This window comes from Eschrichtius robustus, chromosome 14, assembly GCF_028021215.1.
Source record: "Eschrichtius robustus isolate mEscRob2 chromosome 14, mEscRob2.pri, whole genome shotgun sequence".
NCBI lineage: Eukaryota > Metazoa > Chordata > Mammalia > Artiodactyla > Eschrichtiidae > Eschrichtius > Eschrichtius robustus.
Window position 1 is genome coordinate 25,750,009 of NC_090837.1, and position 21,536 is coordinate 25,771,544.

The 21,536-nt window shown below is 57.9% G+C and overlaps 2 protein-coding genes across 3 annotated transcripts in view; one reads left to right on the forward strand and one right to left on the reverse strand.

Annotated features, from left to right (window-relative positions):
* GNAZ (G protein subunit alpha z) overlaps window positions 1-8,971 on the forward strand; it is a 42,595-nt gene extending 33,624 nt beyond the window's left edge. For both annotated transcript variants that reach the window (XM_068563398.1, XM_068563399.1), the window contains exon 3: window positions 7,286-8,971. In XM_068563398.1, the coding sequence (XP_068419499.1) occupies window positions 7,286-7,630 (345 nt within the window). In that variant the 3' untranslated portion in view covers window positions 7,631-8,971. The remainder of the gene's footprint in view (window positions 1-7,285) is intronic.
* The window catches only part of RSPH14 (radial spoke head 14 homolog), a 61,031-nt gene extending 42,341 nt beyond the window's left edge, over window positions 1-18,690 (reverse strand). The window contains exons 1-3 of the mRNA XM_068563400.1: window positions 18,492-18,690; window positions 17,368-17,470; window positions 14,624-14,742 (exon numbers count right to left, since the gene is read on the reverse strand). Of these exons, the coding sequence (XP_068419501.1) occupies window positions 14,624-14,742; window positions 17,368-17,470; window positions 18,492-18,690 (421 nt within the window). The remainder of the gene's footprint in view (window positions 1-14,623; window positions 14,743-17,367; window positions 17,471-18,491) is intronic.
* Window positions 18,691-21,536: the final 2,846 nt, after the last annotated feature.

Genomic DNA, 21,536 nt, shown 5'->3' on the forward strand with positions numbered 1-21,536 from the left:
CCAGGCTGGCCCTCGCAGCCCCCATTCCCACATCCATAAATGGGGATGTGGGGAGGAGCCCTCACAGCCACTGCTCTGAGAGGAGCAGAGAGCTGGACCTCTGGACATCACAGCAGCCTCCACGCAGAGGAGGAGCAAGGCCCAGAGCCTCCAGGGGCAGCTGTCGAGGGCGAGGCACCATCCTTCGGTAACAATCCCACCCCACCCCTCCCACTGGGAGTCCCACCCACCCACCCAGGGCACTGCAGGCAGGAGCAGGTACCAGAAGGACCTCCCCTCTTCCCTGCCCACTGCTCCGCCCGCCAGGGAGAGTGAGATACCCTCAACCCCCGGAAGCCCTCCCCCACCCCCAACAAGTAGACAGTGATGGACAGTGTGGTCTGGCCAGCCAGCCAGCCGGGGCCGGGCCTGCGTGCCCCTGTGGAGAGGGACACCTGGCCCAGCTCAAAGATGGAGCGTCTTCTGCCTTCGGTCTGTGTTGCTGTGCAAGGCCAAGGGTGGAGGCTTCCTCCCCAGTTGCCATGGAAACTGCATGCTGAGTGTCTGAGTATAAGCTCAACCAAGGGAGGGGAGCAGCTGCCCTGGGTGGCAGCTGCTGTCACAGACTCTCAGTGTTGGGAAGGGCCCAAGGGGCTGCCCTACTCCTGCGCCGGCCAGTGCAGAGGGCAGCTCTGAGGCCTTCTTGCCTGCATCTCCCTGTGGGCACTGGACCACCACCACATTTGCTCTCTTGTCTGCATGGGGCTGTAGTGACTCCATCCAGGCCTGGGTGAGTCAAGCACACAGGCCCTGCCCTCCTGCAAACACTTCCAATGAGGGACGCGATACTGGGGGCGGGGGTGGGGGGGTGGAGAAACGCAGATTCTGGCGACAGTGGGGAGCCAGGGCTGCCTGGGGAGCCCCGAGCCGTCCCATTCCCATCCCTGCGGGCGTGAGTGGAAGTCTGAGTCATCTCCTGCACCGGCTCCGCACTGGGCTCCTGCCAGGACAGCGGGGCCATGCTGCCTCGCTGCCCGAGGCCTCCAGCTCAGCCTGGGACTGTTGCTCTGCTTCTTGCCACCCCACCCTGTTCCCGGGGAGCCCTCCTGCCTGCATCCTGCAGCCTAAGGGCAGACGCAAGCCAGGGCCTTGCTCCCCTGAGCCACCCCCACGACCCGAGACAAGCTGGAACCCAAAAGGGAAATAAGCTCCAGAAAGATAAGGACCCTCGGTGGACGAGCGGGGGAGCTCAGGGCTTCAAGCCACTGGGCAGCCTGTGGGCTGGGCCCGGCCTCTCCCCTGCAGAGCCCAAGGCACCTCCCAGCAGGGCCCCCTGAGCACCCCCAGGCCGCACTAGACTTCTCTGCAGCTTTGCATGAAGATGAAGACACTCACCCCTCTCTCACCCCCAAAGACCAGTCCCCCACTTCTTTGGTGACAAAGAATAAGCTATTTCCCTGAGCGACCAGGGCCATCCTTGGAGGGGTTTTACTCTGGAGGCACAATCCTGTCTTCACACCTTTCCACAGTTGCAGGTGCATCTAACATAGGCTCCTCCACCCCGACCCCTGTGCACCTGCCCGGACCTCGGGACCTGGGTGTGACGGTGGGGCCCACTCGCCCTCTCCCCGCTGGAGAAGGCTGGGGATGTCCAAGCCCGGATCCCCCCGCAGGGCTCAGGGTGGGCCAGGGAGGTCTCGGGGGCTCCTCCCACCCACCAGGCCCAGAGCACAGGGCTCTGGGCCTCACCTGCCTCCCGGGCAGTGGAGGTGGGGAGGGCAGTCAGCGCTGCACAGAGGACGGACCCCAGACTGCCTGCTGGGATGTGCCGCTTGCTGGGTCAGCCACGCCTCCACGCCCGTCGAGCCACGCCACCACAGAGGGAGCAGAGGCTTGGCTGTTACTTTGTGAAGGTGCCAGCTCGATATCCAGCCCCAGCTGGACCCTCCCCCTTGGCCCATGCAGCCAGGGTGCTGCCAGGAGGCTTCACTGCCCGGTCCCACCCTCGGCGCCCTTGGAGCCTGGCACTGTTGCCCGGGCCGGGCCTGGTGGCTGGGCCTCAGGGCTGGCACCATCGTGGTGAATGGAGCTCATTCATGTCCGCAGCCCAGCCTCCCAGCTCTGCTTCCAGCGTGAAAAGCTAAATTCACAGTTCCCAACAACAAACACTCCAAGCGCTCCTACAACAGGCAGACCTGGGCTTCCCAGACCTAAACGGAACTGAGAACTCGTGTTAGGGACGAGAAACCTGAGTCCCAGGGCGGGACAGAGCCTCCCTGGGCTCTGAGCCCCAAGCAGCCGAGCCAGCACCAAGGCCCAGCCCCGCTGCATCCTCTTCCCCCTGCCGGCTGCCCGCTGCGGCCCCAGGCCTCGGCCGTGGCTGGCCTCCTGTTGGCCTCATCCTAGCCTCACAGGGCCCCCTGCTCCAGGCCACCTCCCCTTTTATCTCTGAATCATGCCGTGATGGCCGCTCTGGTCACTGGTGCCCGGCATGGAGACTCAGCTTTCCAGAAGTGTCACGTTTTAGCCCCCAGCCTCGTGAGCAGGATCCCTAACAGACCATGCTTTACAGGTGGGGAAACTGAGGCTCAGAGCAAACAAGAGCTGGCAGCTGGCAGAGCAGGGGTTCTGACCCTCGTTGGCCACTCCACAAGCTCACCTCTTCTCCATCCCCCTCACACCTAGAAGGGCACCTGGAGCGCCTCTGCCCACGGAGGCTGAGGAGGGGCGGGGGATGCAGGCCTAGCAGTGAAGGTTGTTGGCGTGCCGGCGGGCTGGGGTTTCCGGGTCTCCCGGGCCCCGGGGTTTGGACCGGTTCTGGGAAGGGCTGAAACCTTGACATCACCAGTACTTTATGAGGTCTGGGACTGGAGCTTCTGCTGTGCCCAGGGCGAGCCGAGCAGGCAGCGTTTGGGTGGCCCCCTTGCCCATTGGGGGACCCGTGCTCCCCTTTTGTAGAGTGCAGGGCTGGACTTGGGTGTCCACATTCAGGGCCAGTGCCCCCCAGCCAGCCGCAAGGAAGCCAAAGGCAGCCCTCTTGGCCTATTAAATCAGGGAAACGGGTGCTCACCTGGCACTTGGTGCTGTCCTGTGCCCCTGCAACAGTGAGCGAGGGGCTGAGTGTGTGTCACAGGGTCTGGGCAGCCATTGGGTCTCCAGGCTGAGCAGTTACGGAGCCCCCAGAGCAGAGGAACCAGGCAGAGCTGGGAGCCAGCAGCCTGGAGGGAGGTGCTGGTGGCCCTGGGGGCTCAGGATGGCAGCTGAGCTGGGTCTGCAGAGTCCAGCCCCCTCCCTCTCCATCCCACGTCCCACAGAGGCTCTGTGCCGGTGGGGAGGGAGGCAGGTCTTGGACAAGAGGAGATGAGGACGCCAGGGCGCCGGCATTGAGTAGCATGCAGAGCGTCTGTTGGGAAGGCAGCCGCAGGCCGAGGCCCAGCAAACCTGGTTCCTCTCAAAGCAACACTGTGTTGCTCCTGCAGCAGTCCTGGTGCTGGGTGCCGTGATCGTCCCCATTTTACAGATGAGGACACTGAGGCCGGGAGAGGAGAAAGGACTTGTCCAAGGTGCAGCGAGCCCTGGTGTTGAGAGCAAACCCCAGGCCCCAAATCTGTACCCATAACAGGGACACCTGCCCTTTCGTGACTCAGGGGAGCCTTCATGGGGGACCAGGGCTGAGGCTCCCCTTCGCACCCCAGCCCCCAGCCTCTTCAGGATGTTCCAGGAGCCGGTCTGGTCCAGGCCACCACGGGTGCTGTCGTGTGGCAGTCGTGCGCAGGGTAAAGTCCTCCACCACTGAGCTCGGCACTTAGCAAAGGTTCCAGTCTCTGACCAGCAAGCTGGAAGCCCCTTAGAGGGGGGTCACCAGCTGTAGCCCCCTGGGGAAAGTCCAGTCTGTTCGGTGAGGTTGAGTATATTCGGACGTGTCCAAGCAGGAGCTTTCTCTGCAAATGGCTGAGAAATGACTTGTGCGCCACCCTGGGGACTGTCCAGCTGCTTCCCAGGGTCTGACGTGCGCTGTTACAAATCACTGGTTCCTGCCCCTTCCCGAGCATGGGATCGCCACCGCTGCCCAGGCCTCTGACGGGAATCATCTGCTCCGTGTCATCTCTGTACATGATGTGTCTCACTGTGAGCAGCTCCTGGAGAGAGCTGGGTGGGCACCAGAGCCCTGGGTGGCATCGCAGGTGAGCAGTCGTGGGGTATTTTCTCCTGGGAGGAGCAGCTGCAGAGCTGAGGGCGCGGAGGGCCTCCTGCTGGGGGAGTGCTGGGGTTGGTGCAGACACAGAGTCCTCACCCAGCCCTGGGAGTCACCTGTCCAGGGCCCCATCCCCTGTGTGAGGTGGGGGGCCTCCCCGGCTTGCAGTGAGAGGATGTTTGTGTCAGGCTGGTGGAAGTCATGGCAAGACAAGGCATAATGGGCAGAGTCCGGTGGCTCCAAAGCTGCCCCAGCTTCATTCACCCCAGGGCCCAGTGGACCACATGAGGACGGGGCCCAACCCTGTGAGCCACAGCACCAAGTGGGTGGAGTCAGAACCGGGTGCCAGGGAGGCGTTGGGGAGAACGGGGCCACAGCTGGCCCCCAGGCTGAGCACACCCTCAGGACCAGGGAGGCCCCGAATGCAGACCGAGGGACTGGGATTCCATCCTGGTGCCAGAGCACCCCAGATGTGTGCGGCAGGAGGGGGCGCCAGGGTGCGGGGCTGGGAAGAGGAGTCGGGGCTGAGGCCACGGAGGGCGGGCGGAACGGGGAGGGGGCCCTGGGGGAGGCCCTGCCCCGTGCGCCTTCCTCCCGTACGCACACTCTTGTGCGAGCTTCTCACAGTTTCCAGAGTAAACAGCTCAAAACAGCACGCTCCTTTCTCAGTGATCTGTGATTCAGGTGTCAACATGCTGCTCGGCCCGCACGCCCATGCTTGGGCTCCTGCTCCGGCTCCAGGAGCCTGCACAGCAGTGGTGGTAGCACCAGGGGCTCCAGCTCCCCCTGCCCCCCCAGTGCCTTCTGGGCTGGCTCCTCTCCTGGCTGAGGGACCTCTGTGTGGTGGGTCCCGGGGCACAGTGCCCCCTTCGCCGTGCTCACCCAGCGGCTTTGGGGGAGGGCAGGTGGAGCTCCCAGGCTCCTGTGTTTGTCCAGCCCGGCCAGTCAGTGCCTCCCACGGGCTCCCTGAGCGCTGCCCGCCTAAAGGATGGCCCGTGTGGGTCCCCACAGTTTGTCCCAAGGGAGAGGGAGGGAACAGGGAAACCTGAGCCCCACCTGCCTGGAGAGCAAGAGGAGCCCCAGGCGTGGGCAAGGGCCGGACACAAGGGGCGTCTGTCTGTCCTGCTCAGGCCGCATAGCAGTGCCCGTCCTGCCGGCCTCCTCTGCCCTCTGTTGCCTGGCGAGGCTTGGAGGGACGTCTGTGGGGTAGAGGGGCCGGCCCCTGGGGTCTGAAGTCAGCCTGGGGTGCGCTGAGCAGGAAGGGCAGACGCAGCCTGTCGGGGCCCTGGGGCCTGCTCTACGCAGGACATGGCAGCTGAGCTCTTCCCACCCCCACACGCCCTGGAGGACCGACCCCTCTCGGCACACGTGCACTGTTTCAGCAGGAGCAGCTGTCCTGGATGCGGGAGGCACCCGGCTCTCACCCCCAGTGACCCAGCAGGGTCCAGGGAGGCAGGCCCAGGCCTCTGCAGATGCCCATCCTAGCACCCCTGCCTGGCCCCACTCCACACTTGCCCACCCACCCTTGAACCCCACTCCACACCCAGGGCCTGGCCTGGCCACTGGCCTCTCGTCTCTGGGGCCCCGTCACCGGCACGAGATCTGGGACCTGCTGGTGGCCCTCAGAGCCTGCTCAGCAAGTGTCTGCTCAGTGGATTAATGAATACATGCTAATGGCCACATCTATTATTTATCTGATGTGAAATCTGGGGTCAGAAGCACAGCACCTGATTATGACATCATTCCCATGAGATATGACAGCTCCGCTGGTCCCTACCACGCAGCTTCCGGGAATCCGTAAGCGCTAGTTACTACCCTGTAGAATGTGACGTTCCTGGACCACCACTTAACTGCGTGTGGAACGTCGTCCGCTCCTCCAGGCACACCTGGGGGTCCTGCATCCTGTTTCTCTCTGCAGAAGGCTTACCCCGCCCCACACACACCCAAGACCTGAGACTACTCACTTTCAGAGCTTCTCTTATTCCTGAGCTTGTTCTAAAGAAGGCACAGGATGGGTTTTGGAAACGGGCCCTCCCCGGTGGAGTGCAGGACCCTGAGGCAATGTCTACGTGGTTGGTGGGGGGGGTTCTTTCTCAGCACTGATGCTGTCAGATCGTGTATCTCAGAGAAGGCAGGGTCTCTGGGAGAGCAGGGCTTCGTGGGGCCTCCCCCGGGCACCACCACCCTGGGGCCAGCAGCACTGCCCGTCCACCTCGGAGGAGCAGCAAGCCTAGAGCTTCCGGCCGTGGGACTTAGAGCACATTTCCTGCCTCTCCAGGCCTCAGTTTCTTTATCTGTAGAATGGGGATAGGAAGGTGTGAGGGTGGAGCAGGCTGGTGCCCGTGTCCACCCATCAGCACCAGCTGCTGCTTCCCTGTTGTTACCACATCATCAGAAAAGTCCTTAAATCCGATGCCTCCGATCTACACTGGCCCCACACTTGGGACGCTCATCTCATTCATTTTATTTTCAAACACGGGGCAGCTTTCACCAGCAGCAGGAGTCCTTTTAGAAGTAGGACGGTCAGTTGTGCATGGGAGTCAGACGAGGGCCCTGGGTTCCTTGAAAACCCAGAGGCTCCACAGCAGGGTCACGGTCCTCAAGGGGAGGTGGAGAGGGCCAGGGCCACGCTCTGTGGTCACGGTGCCTCCTGGCCACCGTCCTCGCATCCTCTGTGCTGGTGGGGGCAGCACGGCCACGGGATCCTCCATGTGGCCTTGAGTGAGCACACCGCCGGCAGGGGCCAGGCCTGCCCAGCTCTGCCCTGCACCCTTGCTTTTGTGAACACAGGCCTCCCCCTCGCGGACTCCAGTGAGGACTGATGCCCCGCCTGGCAGGATGGAGGCACGGGGCCAGCCAAACCTCAGCAGGCGGAGCTGACTGCTGGGGAGGCTGCCCACGCACTGCCTGCGGGGGATGCGGCGACAGTGCCCCCGTGGGAGGGGGGCTTGCCCGTGCAGGCAGCCCCGAAGCCACGTGCTGTCAGTGACCACGGGGGCCAGAGGGGGCCAGTGGGGTCGGAGGGCACAGGGCCGGCTGGGGCCCGGCGGGGAGGGTGCTCTTGGGCCTGGCAGGGCCGGGCCGTGCTGACCGCCCCCCCTCCCCCCCCAGAGCCGGATGGCGGAGAGCCTGCGCCTCTTTGACTCCATCTGCAACAACAACTGGTTCGTCAGTACCTCCCTCATCCTCTTCCTCAACAAGAAGGACCTGCTGGCGCAGAAGATCCGGCGCATCCCACTCACCGTGTGCTTCCCTGAGTACAGCGGCCAGAACACCTACGAGGAGGCCGCCGTCTACATCCAGCGGCAGTTCGAGGACCTGAACCGCAACAAGGAGACCAAGGAGATCTACTCCCACTTCACCTGTGCCACCGACACCAGTAACATCCAGTTCGTGTTTGACGCCGTGACTGACGTCATCATCCAGAACAACCTCAAGTACATCGGCCTCTGCTGAGGAGCCAGCGTCGGCTGTGGCGAAACTGGGGTATCACACCCCCACTCGCGCTGGTGACCAGCACGGGGGCAGAAAACGGGGGCCCGGAGCGTGTCCCCCGCCCCGCCTCCTTGGCCCCCACGTTTCCGCAAACATGAATATGTACGGATAGATCGCTAGGTAAGTAGACACACTTGCGCACACACACACACGCACACACACACGTGCACGCTCTGCAGACAGCGGGCTCCCCACGTGGCTGAGGTCCCATGAAGACTTGAGGAGCTGTCACCAAGTCCACCCCGAGCCCCTCCTGCCACATCACCCTGCCTTCCCGACGTGGCCCCACTCTGCATGGGGGTCCGAGGGACCACAGGGAGGGGCGGCCGGCTCCCTGGGAGGCGACCCAGAGCAGGGGCCACGCCGCCCCATGTACGCGCTAGGACCGGGCACCAGGCCTGCGACAGCACTGACCAGCCCTCCGGCCACTCACAGCTCTTTTTAAACCGCTTCGGAATATGCAGCAAAACTCCACATGGTGACACGCGTGGCACAACTTGTCTCAGACCAGGCCAGCTGGGCGCCAGCTTTTCTTCTACGAGTCGGACGTTTTATAAACCGAAACCTGGTTTTTCTCCTCTGACGTCTTTTTTTTTTTTTTTTTTTTTTTGGCCAAATCTCGTGGTGTTTTGCAGAAATACAGAAAACTTCCAATGCAGTTGAGTATTCTTTTTTAAATGCAGATTTTCAAAACCTATTTTTTTTTTTCGGGTGGTCCTTTTTTGTGTCTGGCTTTGCTGAGTGTAAAATTGTTACCTGGACAAGTCTGTCCCTCTGCGCCCGGCAGCAGCCTCGGCGCCAAGTTGTACATAAGCCCGTGCAGCGTCCTCTTGTTACTGGTGCGGTTTCCGCTTCGTTTTTCTTTCAGAAAATAAATGTGATGTATTTAAAGAAGGTCCTTCACCCAGGAGCGAACGAACAATAGCTAAATGTCTTGGTATTTAAAGAGTAAATTACCTGTGGCTTTTCTGCAAGTGGAGGAAAGGGAGGCCAGAGGGCAGCCTCGACTCCTGTGAAGGCTCGGCCGCCTCGCAGCCTGAGGGAGGCCCTTCCTGCCCAGGGCCCGCAGCACTGCCACCGCCACTGCCACGTGGATTACCTTGGCTGAGGGCCGCGTGCAAACATGAAGGCGCCGCCAGAGCCCTTGCCAAACCTCCTCTCGGCCTTTGGTACCCTGAGCCCGAGGTTGGTGTGAGGAGTCACAGCCGAGGACTTTAAGGGATGTCGAGAGGGAAAGAGGAGCTGGTGATCGCACGAAAGTCCGAGATTGTCTACTTTACGAAAATAAAATATCCTGAATGAGCCAAGCCTCGTCCCGAGTGCTGTGTGTGTAGACAGCGTGCAGGAGGGTGGCGGGACACCGTCCGTACTGAGGTTCCTTTTTCTCTCCCCGCTCCCTCCACATGTTTAGGAAAAACCGTTTTGAAATGAATGTCAAGAACAAACAACCGCAAGAGTAGAAAGATGCTGCAAAAGAGGGAGATCTGCCAGGCCTGTGTGTCCCAAGGGGCTGAGGTTTGGGGGTAACGATGGCACCAGCCCAGGCTGCACCATCACCTGGACTTCCCCCAACCCTAAAGACACCTCCACTAGGGTCAGAATCATCCCCACAGAGCAGAAGAGATGCCCAGTGGGCTTGGAGGGTGCTGACAGCCCCCGGCAGTGAACGGCGAGCCTGCAGGGTGTTTGGAGGAGGGGCCCCGCCGGCCCACCGTTGGCTGACTCGCCAGTGTGGTTAGGGGGCCAAGGGATAGAAAACACTAGTCAAGGAATTTTGTTCGCATTGCACCAGGCTCCTTACAGACTATCTTATTTCACACTCATCCCTGCGGCAGGGTGTCAGTGGTGAGCCATTTTACAGATGAGGAAAGATGCCCAAGGTCAAGAGGTCAGGGAGCAGTGGAGCCATCCTCCCCAGGAGGAGCAGAGGGGGCCGGTGCCTCCCGACACCTGGGTCCTCGCCCAGCTCTGCACCTGGATGGCCAGGGCAGGAGCCCACGGGGGCACAGAGCTACCCCATGTCGCCGCCTCAAACCCAGGACCGGGCATGAAGCCCCAAGGGAGGGATACAGACAGACACACACGTGTGCAGGTACACAGCACTCAGACACACGGACCTGGCTTTTGTTCCCCCCACCCCTGAGCCCAAGTGGGGGTCCCCTTCACACCTTCCCACATCACCAAACAGCGAAAACCCAAGGGGGCTTTTGTATAAGAAATAACCTGTGACTTAAGATCTTTGAGACTTATGTTGCACTTTAATGCCAACTGTGAAAAGAGCAGTAATCTCAGCATGAGCATCTTTAACTAAAAATACACAGTGAGAGGGAAATGGAAGGATTCTGCCTCCTGCCCAGACGTGTTCAAGGAGGGGAGGAGGCTTCCCTGGGACAGTGGTCCCCTCACCCCCTCCCCCTCAGTCTTTATCTGCTCTGGTTCTTCCTCTCACCAGCTGATCCCTCTGCTGACAGGACCGTCCCCATCCTCACGGCCCAAGACCCATCATCCCCTCGGGGCCCAGCACCCCAGGCCATGGAAGAGCGCCCAGGCCAGGGTGAGGCAGGAAGGGGTGTTTGCACCGTCTGACCCGCCTCCTTCCCCTGCTGCTGCCTGAGCAGTGCCTGGCACGGGGGAGGCACGTGCTAAGCTGCAAACAGAGAGGTCCACAGACATGGCATTAGCTGCAAGCCCAGGGCCAGCAGAGGGGACGGGGAGAGGGGGCCAGAGTTGGTGGAGGATGGCCCTGAGGGGAGAGGGTCCCCTTGTCAGAGGGGCAGGGTCACCGCTGGGGGGCCTCGTGCTTTGCTAAGTCTGGGTGGGGAGGGGGGTGCTACTGTCCGCCAAGGGCTATCAGGCTGTCAGGCTGAGGATGTCCACCCCTCACCCTGTGCTCCCATGGACGCAGTGCCCCCCATCTCTCTCCAGCCCCCAATGGTGATGGCGGGATGCCAGGAATGCCCCCACCACCTCCCCGCCCAGCCCTGGCTCTCTCCTCTGGGCAGGGAGGGCACCTGCCTCTGTCCGCAGCCCAGCTGCACATGAACGGGTCGGGACAGCGGGACAGTGGAGCTGCCCTAAAGGTGGGCCGGCGGCTCTCAGCGCCCAGCACTGTGTGTGCCAGGCAGAGCCTGAGACCACCATCAGAGGGCCTGAGGGGTTGGGGACACTTCCAGGGGGCCCCCAAATCCAGTTACAGGAGAATCCTGGGTGTCAGCCTGGAGCCCTCTCCTACAGGATGCTGTGTCCACACAGGGAGGAGACGGGTTCCTCCAGCATTCCTGGCGGCCGGCCACTCAGGGCCTGGAAGACGGGGCGCCTGGCATTTGCCCCACGATTTCTCCTCTCCTGACAAGCAGGCCCAGGCCTGAGAGCCGGAGCAGCCCTGCTGGGTGGTGGCTGGTCCTGCGGCGCCCCCTGCTGGCCACTCTGGGAAACCACGCAGCCAGCTGGACCTGGCCGGGTGCACCAGGACCCAGGAAAGGCCTCGTCCCCACAGATACCCCAACACATGGGTGTGAAGTGCAGCAGGAAAACAGCCGACAAATCGTCCTTTAAAATCCTGCATAGAAACTGCTAAACAACCAGTATTTGTTGAGTGCCAGCCACGTGCCCAGCACTCCACCAGGTGCAGAGGGTCCTTCTGGTTGTGGCCGTGGATAGAGAACCCAGACCCACGACCACCAGCACGAGAGCCGCTGCGCCCTGCATGCAGACCGTCCCAGAAGAGCCGCCGGCCCCCTGTGACCTGTTGCTCCCGATGGGCTTCAGTAGTGCCCGAGGCCCCACGCTGGTAAGAGTGCAGCCCCAGAAGTAGATGCCTTCACCCACCCAGACCCCCACCCACAGGCCCAGCGAGGACACCCCCAGGACACGGCTGCACGGGCCAACCCAGGAGCCGCTGTGCTCAGGGCCCCCACAGATGGTCCTCCTGGGGCGCCTACCACACTGCATGTCCCCCTCCCTCCCTCCAGCTACCCACCCCCACCCCGCCCACTGCTACCTACCCCTCCCCAGAGTGTCCCAGGCCTCCCTCTGGGCACGGACAACGAACAGCACCCAGGAAATCCTGTGATAAATCCTGCGATAAAGTGCAAACTACACCCCCCTGCTCCCCATGGTGAGCCTAGTGCTTGCGGATTCCAGCCTGTCCACCAGAACCCAGAATACCTAGAGCTTTTGTAATGAAGACAGTGTTGGGCTGGCCCAGGTACCTTCTCGGACTGAGTGTGGAAAGCAAAATTCTTTCACTTTTAGAAGAAAATATGGCAGGATACCTCCATGAGCTCTTAGCACCAAATTCTCTTAAACAACACCACAAAAAAAGAAAAAAGTCACAAAGGAAAAGATTGATGAAACTCACTACTATTCAAATGAAAAACTGCTGGACCAATGAATAAACAAACAGAGAAAAGCCACGCAGATAGCCTGGGAAGTGATATTTGCAATATGTGTGACCAGCAAAGAGTTAGAATCTCGGATAAACGAAGCACTCCCTCAAATCAATGAGAAATGGAAAAAACAACTCAGCAGAATGGGCTCAGGCTCCTGGGAGGCCCTGGGCAGGAGAGGAGATGGAGGCGGTGCTAGGCAGAGAGAAGACGCCCCTTCCCAGCCTTGGGGGATGGCAGAGCCATAGGACAGCGACAGCTACACAGCTCAGCCAGGCTGCCGGGAGGGAGCACGATGGGCTCTCCCGGCTGGGAAGCAATAGTGATCTCCGGCCCCATGACGCCCTTCTCTGGGGAAGTCCTGGCGAAAACCAGTGCATGCAGGTCCGCCGGACTGGAGTAAGTTCACTGAATGTAAGTACGCACGTTCAAACAAGGGATGGGCAGGCTGGGGTTATAATCAGGAAATGGAGCCCGTGACACACATGGGTACATTCCCAATGATAGCATTAGGTTTTTCAAGTACCAAAGGGATACGTACAGCAAAATACATTTAGAGAGTTTTTAAAACATGCAAGGCAAGATCTATATATAATTACACCTATGCCCCCTTCAGTGGAAGCGCAGAATCCTAACTGCTGGACCGCCAGGGAATAATACAAAGACATGTGCTGGGGATGAAGTCACTCACTACTGGTGGCTCCAGGGAGGGCAGGAGAAAGGGTGCTGGGTGGGGGAGGTTCACAGGGGGCTGTATTTTTTTTAAGCAAAAATCTCAAGCAAATATGAAATATGGTTGAATGTTAAGATTTAGCAAATCTGGTGATGGTTCCTGATGTTCGTTATCATCATCTCTCTCTTCCCCTGAACGCTTACACAGGTCACAATAATTTTAAGAGCCTTGAGTGAGAAACGGCAAGTCCCCTCTCTCCACACCCCGAGAAGGAATGTTCCTGAGTGCTGAGCAGAGGCATCCGTGGAGCTCAGCCCCAGAACTGGTCCTTTATGGAGACGCCCCGATATCCCAGGGGCCCTCAACCATGGTCGCCCAGGAGAACCAGCCAAGGTGCGTTCAAGGAAGATGTGGGCAGGGCCCACCAGGTGACATGGGATAGGGCCAGCGATATGGTGGTCTTTTAAAAAGACCACCCGGGGTTCTGCTGTCTGGCCTGGCACACCCAGCCCAGCCCAGCTAGAGGAGGGCATGGTCCCGGCCGGTCAGCAACCCCAGCTCCCAGGGCTTTGCTCAACCTGCCTCTCTGCACCTGTCCCCTTAGTCATTTCCCTCTGGGCCCTGATTCGGGGAGTGTTCCCGCCTGGTCCTCACTTCAGGCCTCTGGGGGGGGGGGTGTCCCATCAGCCTCAACGTCTCAGATGGGGAAGCAGCCTGTCTAGGGGCACATGGGGAATGAGGGACGGCAGAGGGACCTGGTCTGTCCAACTCCTGGCCCAGGACATCTTAAGGCCCGTGTCGGCCTTAAGGAACCCCCTTTAAGGCCTGATATCCTGCCTCTTGGAATGAGTCCCTCATTTAAAAATGCTCATTGTGTCTTGTGACAGGATGGGTGTCAACCTGACACGAATCTCAACCCTCCAGCTGCGGTCAGTCAGCGGGTGGCCATTACCCTGGACTCAGCATCAAATTAGCAGGAGCAGTCAGCTGAAGGGGACGGTGAGCCAGGGGGTGGGGTCTTTCACCCTTAAAAACGTGCTCTGGTGCTTCTCACAAGAGGACATTTACGGGGCTCTTGTCACCAGGGAAATACAAATGAAAACCAAAGTGAGACGCAAGCACACACCCACCATCATAGCCAAAAGATCAAGTGTGGGTGCGGATACAGAACGCCTGGGACCCTCATACACTACTGGTGGGAGCGTAAATTGGCAAAACTCTTTTAGGAAGCCATTTGTAGTACCTTCTAAAGCTGGACATAAAGTTGCCCTGTGCCCAGCAATTCTCTCCAAGGCATATCTCAAAAGAAATGCATACACATGTCCATCCATCGAAAGACATTTGTAAGAATGTTAGCGACCACTGTGTTCTCAGCTGCCACACACTAGAAACAGTTCAAATGGCCATCAGCAACAGAAGGGATAAACAAACCGTAGCGCCCTCATATAGTGTGCATACCACACTCCAGAGCAAATCGGCAAAAATCAGTAATACACAACGCACAACAGACACAAAGAAGCTAGAAACAAAATATTACAGACTGTATGTTTCCACTTATGTAAAGTTTAAAGAGGCACAAACTAACCCATGGTCTTGTAAACTGAAGACAAATCAGCCTGTTTACGTTTGGGTGAGGCATGGTGACTGGGAGGGGCAGGTACTGGCCATACTCCGCACATTTCTTGATCTGGGTAGCAGTGCCCGGAAGTCGCAGGTTCACTTAGTACAAGTTAATCAAGCGTTCACGTATGACGTGTGCCTTTTTAACATGTATAGGGTACCTTAATAAAAGCATAGCTTTTTAAAAAATATGCTCTAAACTGTGATCGGCACGGCAGGCGCCTGACTGGGAGAGGAGGCCGAGGGCCACCCAAGCGCCCACGGTGAGCCTACCTGCAGGCAGCTGCGCCAGGTGCTTGAAGGCCAGGTGCAGGTTCTCCCGGCAGGCTGATTGGGGGTCGCTCAGCAGGAAGGACAGGGCGTGGATGACGTCATGCTCTAAAAAGCCATCTCTGGGGAAGAGAAGTGGGATTTAGACACAACGAACGTGCCAGGAGAGGATCCAATAAGAACCTAGAGGCGATTGCCTGCCCTCCCGTCCCCCTGGAACCTAAGCCCATGCCAGCTGGATGGGACCGCATTCCTGCGGCCTCCGGAGAGAAGGCACAGGCTGGGGGTGGCCCTCACATCAGGTGAGAGCAGTGCGGCCTGAGTGGTGCAGGACGACTCCAGGCAACAGAAGCGCATAACCGACCTCCCCTGAGCAGCCGGGCTGAGCTGACCGCCTTTCTCCACCTGCCGGGCACACACCTGCGGACTGTCCAGGGCAGCCACGTGCCTCCAAACCCACGTAGGCCTGTTTTGCTTCTTGTTATAATGATATAGATTCATTGAATAGCAGGTGAGCCAATTCAATGGGAGAAGAGTTGGTGGTTTTTGTTTTTGTTTTTGTTTTGATTTCCTTATGAAAACAAAGGTGAATGCTTTGGGAAGACTCCAAAGTCAGTGTCTAAAAAAATAAAATAAATAAATAGGGCTTCCCTGGTGGCACAGTGGTTAAGAATCCACCTGCCAATGCAGGGGACATGGGTTCAAGCCCTGGTCCGGGAAGATCCCACATGCCGTGGAGCAACTAAGCCTGTGCACCACAACTACTGAGCCTGTGCTCTAGAGCCCGCGAGCCACAACTATTGAAGCCCACGTGCCACAACTACTGAAGCCCGCACACCTAGAGCCCGTGCTCCACAACAAGAGAAGCCACCACAATGAGAAGCCTGCGCACTGCAACGAAGAGTAGCCCCCGCTCGCCACAACTAGAGAAAGCCCATGAGCAGCAACAAAGACCCAATGCAGCCAAAAATAAATAAATAAATTTATAAAAAAAAATAGTGAAATGATTGTAAAGATTCTAGAAGGGTTTTGCATGCCGATTACTTCATTAGTGTCTGAGTGCTTGCTCTACTTTAAAGAATCAAAGCTCCATGATGTTACAGGTGCTGGTTTAAGCAAAAAAGATGATGGGAAGCTCCATCCAGTGGAGTGGCTCTTCATCCCACAGCCAAGAAGAGAGAGGCACACAGGGATTGGTGGCTGCCTAATCGCTTAGGGGTTTGGGGTTAAGATGAACTGTTTGAAGGGAAGATACAATTTCTTCCAATCCTGGCTTTTTAACCATTCCTTCTGATTAACCAACTAACTGCTGGGCCCAGTCATGTCTGGTGAGGGCTTCAAGGCTGCATCTCTCGAGGCTGGGGTCAGAACTAAATGAGAACTCAGAGCGGGGCCTGGCCCAGTGCCCAGCACAGAGGAAGTGCCTGACTGTGCTCTGCCGTGAGGTCTGTATGAGTCATTCTGGGAGAAGGAAATCACAGTGGGACCCCCAAATTGCAGGGGCCTTCCCTGACCCCCGGTGTGAGGTGTCTGGGCCTCTTCACTCCGCGACCAGGTGCCCACTCCGAGTCACCCTGCTGGTAAGTCAGCTCTGTAAGCTGTAACTCCCCAGGGTGACAAGAGGCCAGGCCCCTGGCTTCCACGCTCATCCGCTTCCCGTCACTCCTTGTGTGGGTCCAGGAAGGCAGGAGGTTTCAACATGGGCAGTTACTCAGGGCTCGAGGGGTGAGATGACCATTGAGCCCGGCGGACTTCAGAAGTCGGCCCCGGTCACTTCTGCCCTTTGTCCAGCGTGGTGTGCTGGAGTGAGCTGGGTCTTGGAATCCAGGACCCTGGGCACACCAGCTGCCTGCTCCGGGCTCCTCCCCGCCCCTTGCGGTGGTGCTGGGAGGGACATTGGAGAACAGTGTGCCAGTCACATCAGGTCCTCAGTCGGTGACGGTTTCTGCACCGAGTCCCCCCTGCTAAAGTGGCTACAGCCAGGAACCACCCCCCACCTCCTATGAGGATAAACAGACCTACGGTCACCGTCACTGGGCTCGTAGTTTGCTGTAATCCCCAAACTTCAAGCATCCCTCCTCTCAGCCTCCGTCACCCTCCCTGGGGTTACTCCTAATGTCCAAATCGGGTCCGGAAAGAGGAAAAAGGAATAGGAAGAATGAGAGAAAGCACTTTGCCGGATCTGTCTTAGATGAGAACAGTGAGACTGGACCAAGAGCCTTGCCAGGTCAGAGCAGGAAAGGGCGGCCCTGCAGATGCCAGGTTCGAGCCCACTCCCCCGTCCTCCCGGGCACCAGTCTGCCCTGTTTGGTGCAACACCTGTGAACTGGGGCGCTCGCTGTGTCACCACCTCCCCACACGCATCCAGTTCATAGCGACCTGTTGGGCCAGGACGGCGCAGGGATTGGGCTGGCCACCCACCTCCCAGGGACCTGACATCAGAACCCAGAGAAGAGACGGGGAGCTGGGGGGGTCGAGGGGACCGAGGGGCTGAGGCGGCCATCTGGTGGTGGCCCTGAGCAAGCGGGTGTGTGAGTTCCCAAAGACCGCCCATCGGTGGGGAGAGGGAACCAGAGAGAGAGTGCCCGGGGCCACCCAAGCCACCACGGGGCTGACACTTCACATGCATGAACTCATTTAACTCCCTGCCCCGCGAGCAGCTCATTCAAGGTCGTTCAAGGGCGTGCCACCCAGGGGAGGGGTGCGGCTCCAAAGCGTGACATTGATACCCAGACGTAGCTGCCCACCTGCCCACGTTGTGGGTGGCCATGACATAGAGCACCTCAGTGGTCTTGATGCGCACCAGGTCGTTGGTGTCCTTCAGCAAAGCTTTCAGGCTCTCCAGGCAGCCTACGGGCAGAAAAACCTCTGAACATTCACCAAGCTCAGAAACCAGCTAACCTAGAAGTCGACAAGTGAGCCGATGTCCAGAACAAGAGCACCAGGGCTCTACTGTTTGCGGGTGTGAGGGCATCGTGTGGGTGATGGAGTGTTTCAGAGCCACTGGCGGGGGCTCTGGGTGCTAGAAAGGCTCATCCCCCAGGACCCTGTCATCCAACCCCCCTCGTGAATCTCTGCACACCTCTTCCCAGTCCTCCACGGGGTTCAGAAAATGCCCTTTGCATTTGGAGAGACTGGAAGTCAAATTCCAACCTTGTCACCCACTAGTCGTGTACCCTTGAAAGGGTTACACCTCAGGAAGCCAGACTGAGCACCTGAATATCTTGCCTTATTTACTTATGGGGCAACCCTAGCCTCACACTGCTTCTCTCTGAGCCTCCATTTTCTTCTCTGTGGGTTGAGGAGGTTCCTTCCCTCCCAGGGCCAGTGCTACGAGGACTAAGATAACACGGGCACTGCACGTGTGGCAGTGCTGGCCCAGAGTCGGGCTCGTTAAATAGCAACCTTTATTATTGAAGCTCCACCCGGCAAAGGAGGCCAGACTGGGACTGCTGCCACCATCTCTGGGATTAAACTAGCCCTTCAGATAAGGCTGGTGGGAGAGGTGGCAGTTCACTCATCGTGGGCCTGATCTGGGACAGGTGTGACCGTGCCACTAAAATCAACTCAACTCTTATGTGGGTAATTAAGAGAGTGGGACACAATGGACACAGGTCCCCATGTATGTGTGGTTTCAGTAGGGCCAGTGCCTATCTTCTGTGACAGCCTTGCGGATGAGACAGATAAAGGCCTATTTGGTGGATGTGTGGCCACCGGGTTGAGTCATAGCAGAGGGGGCTGACCACTGGTGGTGTCCAGTTGAAGATGGACTGACCAGCTGGGAGGGATGCTGTGAAGGGGCCACCTCAAGCTGCTCTGTGTCTGTCCATCCAGACCCCAGTCGTGGTCACTTGGGCTGTGCCACGCTCACCTATGCGGATGGCCGTGTAGACGTGCTCAGGGTCGTGCATGAGGTCACATAGGGCCATGAGGGCTTTCTGCCTTGTCAACAGGTCCTCCGACTGCAGCTCCTCGTTCAGCTTGGGCAGCGCCCGGCAGCCGTAGGCAATGGCAGCCTGGGTGGGGTTGATGTCAGGGGGCAGGTACTTGGAGATCTGGGCGTGGGCCATCTTCCCACGCCTCCCACTCCTGCACAGGGCGACTCTGTAGCTTTCAAAGTGAAGCTCTGCAGAAACCACTGATTAAAAGAACCCAAAAGTTGTCATCATTGCTACTGTGATTTGGTATTTTTACTTCCATTTTACAGATGAGCAAACTGAGAGTGAGAGCAATGAAGGGATGTGTTCAAGGTCACAGTGAAGCCCAAACTTCACAGTGAAGTGGCAGCCCTAACTGCAAACTTCAGAGTTCTCCCGATACTTTATAGGCTGGGCCTTGGGACAAAGGCTTTGAAAACACAAACTAAGCCAAATAAGCAAACACTGTATCAGCTCCATTCAGTGCTTATCTTGTGCCAGCAATACCTAATATCCAACTCAGCTACCCCAGGAGGAGGGGACTTCTATTACCCACATTTTATGAAGGAGGAAACTGAGGTTTAGGGACAATGAGCTGTGGAGGTCACAAACTAGGATAGGAACCAATGTTCAAATCTGGGTCTAGCACATTCACCCATCAGGGACCCACAGTTGGATGCTTCCGGCACATCCATAGAGAAGGAAATAAGGTTAAAGTGTGATTTATTTTTATCACACACACACTTTGAGCAACTGTAGGCAGTGTGGCTTAGTAGTTAAGAATGGGCTCCAGACCCAAGCCAGTGGGTGGCCCTTAACAAGTTATTTCCTCTGTGTCTTTCTGCAGCTCAAAAGGGAGATGATAATAGCACCCACCCCCACCCCAACCCCCGACCCCCGCCAAGCTGCCATATTCGCTGAGACTCTTGAGCCTGGCTCACCAGGGCTCCAGATACTTTGGCTGAGTTATTATTAAGCTGATGGTGGTTGTGACCGCGTTTAGTGGCAGTGACAAGCCCCAGCCTGTGGGAATCGACTCCACTAAGAGAGGTGAACCGGACTCTGATTCCGGGCAACTGGTGACTAGGAAAGGAGGAGAGGGGGCCCGGCCATTTGGGATCGGGGCTCCCCTCTCAGGAAACGGTGGGCGCCAGGGACAGGGGCCTACCCTCATCTAAGGGGTATGGGCTGCCTTGGGGTGGGAGGGCGCGGGGCCTGTTGATCAGGACTGGGTGGGTCTGGGGACCCCTGGCCCCTGGCCCCTGTCGGCCGCCGCAGACTCACCTGCTTCAGCGCGCAAGGTTCTGTAGCGCACGCCCGTTGCCAGGCGACCCGGTTGCCAGGCGACCCCGAGCGGCGTCCTCCACGCAGCGCTTGCACACTCGGCGCCCACCGCGCAGGCGCGAACATCCCCAGGCCAGGAACGGCAGTAAAGTGGGGGTGGTGATATTTTACAGGGTTACTGTGGGGAACAAAGGCGGCTCAGCTTTGTTCGTAGTGCAGAAGGGAAGTGTCTGTGTGCGCCTTTCTCTGTCCTGGGCACTTGACACACTGTTAATTCTCAGAGTAAACCTGTGAGGTGATAACATTCTCCATTTTACGGACAGGAACCTCAAAGAGGTTCAGTAGTTTCTGCTGAATCACTCAGGCCTGATCCCAGGACTGCTTAGCCCTGCTCCAGGCTCCTTCCTCGGCAGGCTGACTGGCTGGTGACGACACAGGTCGGCCCCTGCAGTGGACTCAATGCACTGCTGACCAGAGCAGTTGTTCTTGAAAGCAAGCCAGAGCCAGCCACCACATACACCAAACCCTCCCAGGGCTCCCCACTGGTCTCAGGACAGAGCCCAGACTCCTAGCCTACTGCTCAAGGCCCTGGGTGATGGCCTCCTCCACACATGCTGGATTATTTCTTAATCCCCCAAATGGCTAACTCTTTCCTGCAGCTGGGCTGCTTGTGACACTATCCACTTCTTTGTTCTTCAGGACACAACTTGGTGTAGTCTTCCACCAGGAAGCCGACCTTCTCCCCAACTCCAAATTAGCGAGTGATCCTATAGCTTAATTACCCCACTGGCACACTTCCCTCTTCTTATTCTCTACCTGCTTGTCTGTTTCCCCCAACAGACTTCCCTGAGGGTGGAGGCCACTTCGGTCCAGGTTCCTTGCCTCCCCAGTGCCAGGAATATACCAGGAGGCCTTTCAGTAAGTGTAGAAGGAGTGAATGGTTAATGGATTTGAGTCAAGCTTCATAATCAAAGCACTTTCACCATCTTGTGTGATCCTCACAACAAACCCTTGAAGTATATAGTCAGGTCCATTTTATACCAGAGTAAACTGAGGAGGAAGTTGAGCAACTCAGGGAAGCTCACCCTGACGCCTCAGCCCTTAGCAGTGAAACTCACTAACAAAGACACCAAACTTCGGCTTCCAGCACATTTAACTCTGAAACGAAGGTAACTGACTTCGATCTGTGTGCCATGGACCCCATTTTGTGATGTGGATGTCTGCCCCTACTGCTGTCCTTCAAAGGACCAAGTTGTGAAGGGTCTGTCTAACCTAGAGCATCCTAGCTTTTACGAAGGTGGTGTGGAGAGCATTGGGCTGGGATTTAGGAAATCTGGGTTCCAAATCTAGTTCTAACTCACGAAGCAAATCCTTTGGAATGTGTGAGCCTTCTTTTCCTTGCCTGTGAAATCAGGGAGCTGAATCAAGTAGATTCTCAAAGCTGGGAATCCCAGATCTCTCAGGATTTGGTTACAGAGAGTCTTTTCGTAAAATCGTCCTTCAATTTTCTGTTTTTCAATCTCCTTTTTATTATTTTTGCAAACACACACATAACATTCTATGTAGCATATATGTTAATTTGTGAGACATAAAAATATAATAAGCACCTGTGAATTCACCATTAGAACATTATCAGTGTCTGCATCCCCTTCCCTTGTCCCATACACGGTCCTCCTCTCCGAAGCTACCATCTCATTTCTGTGGTTACCGTCTCA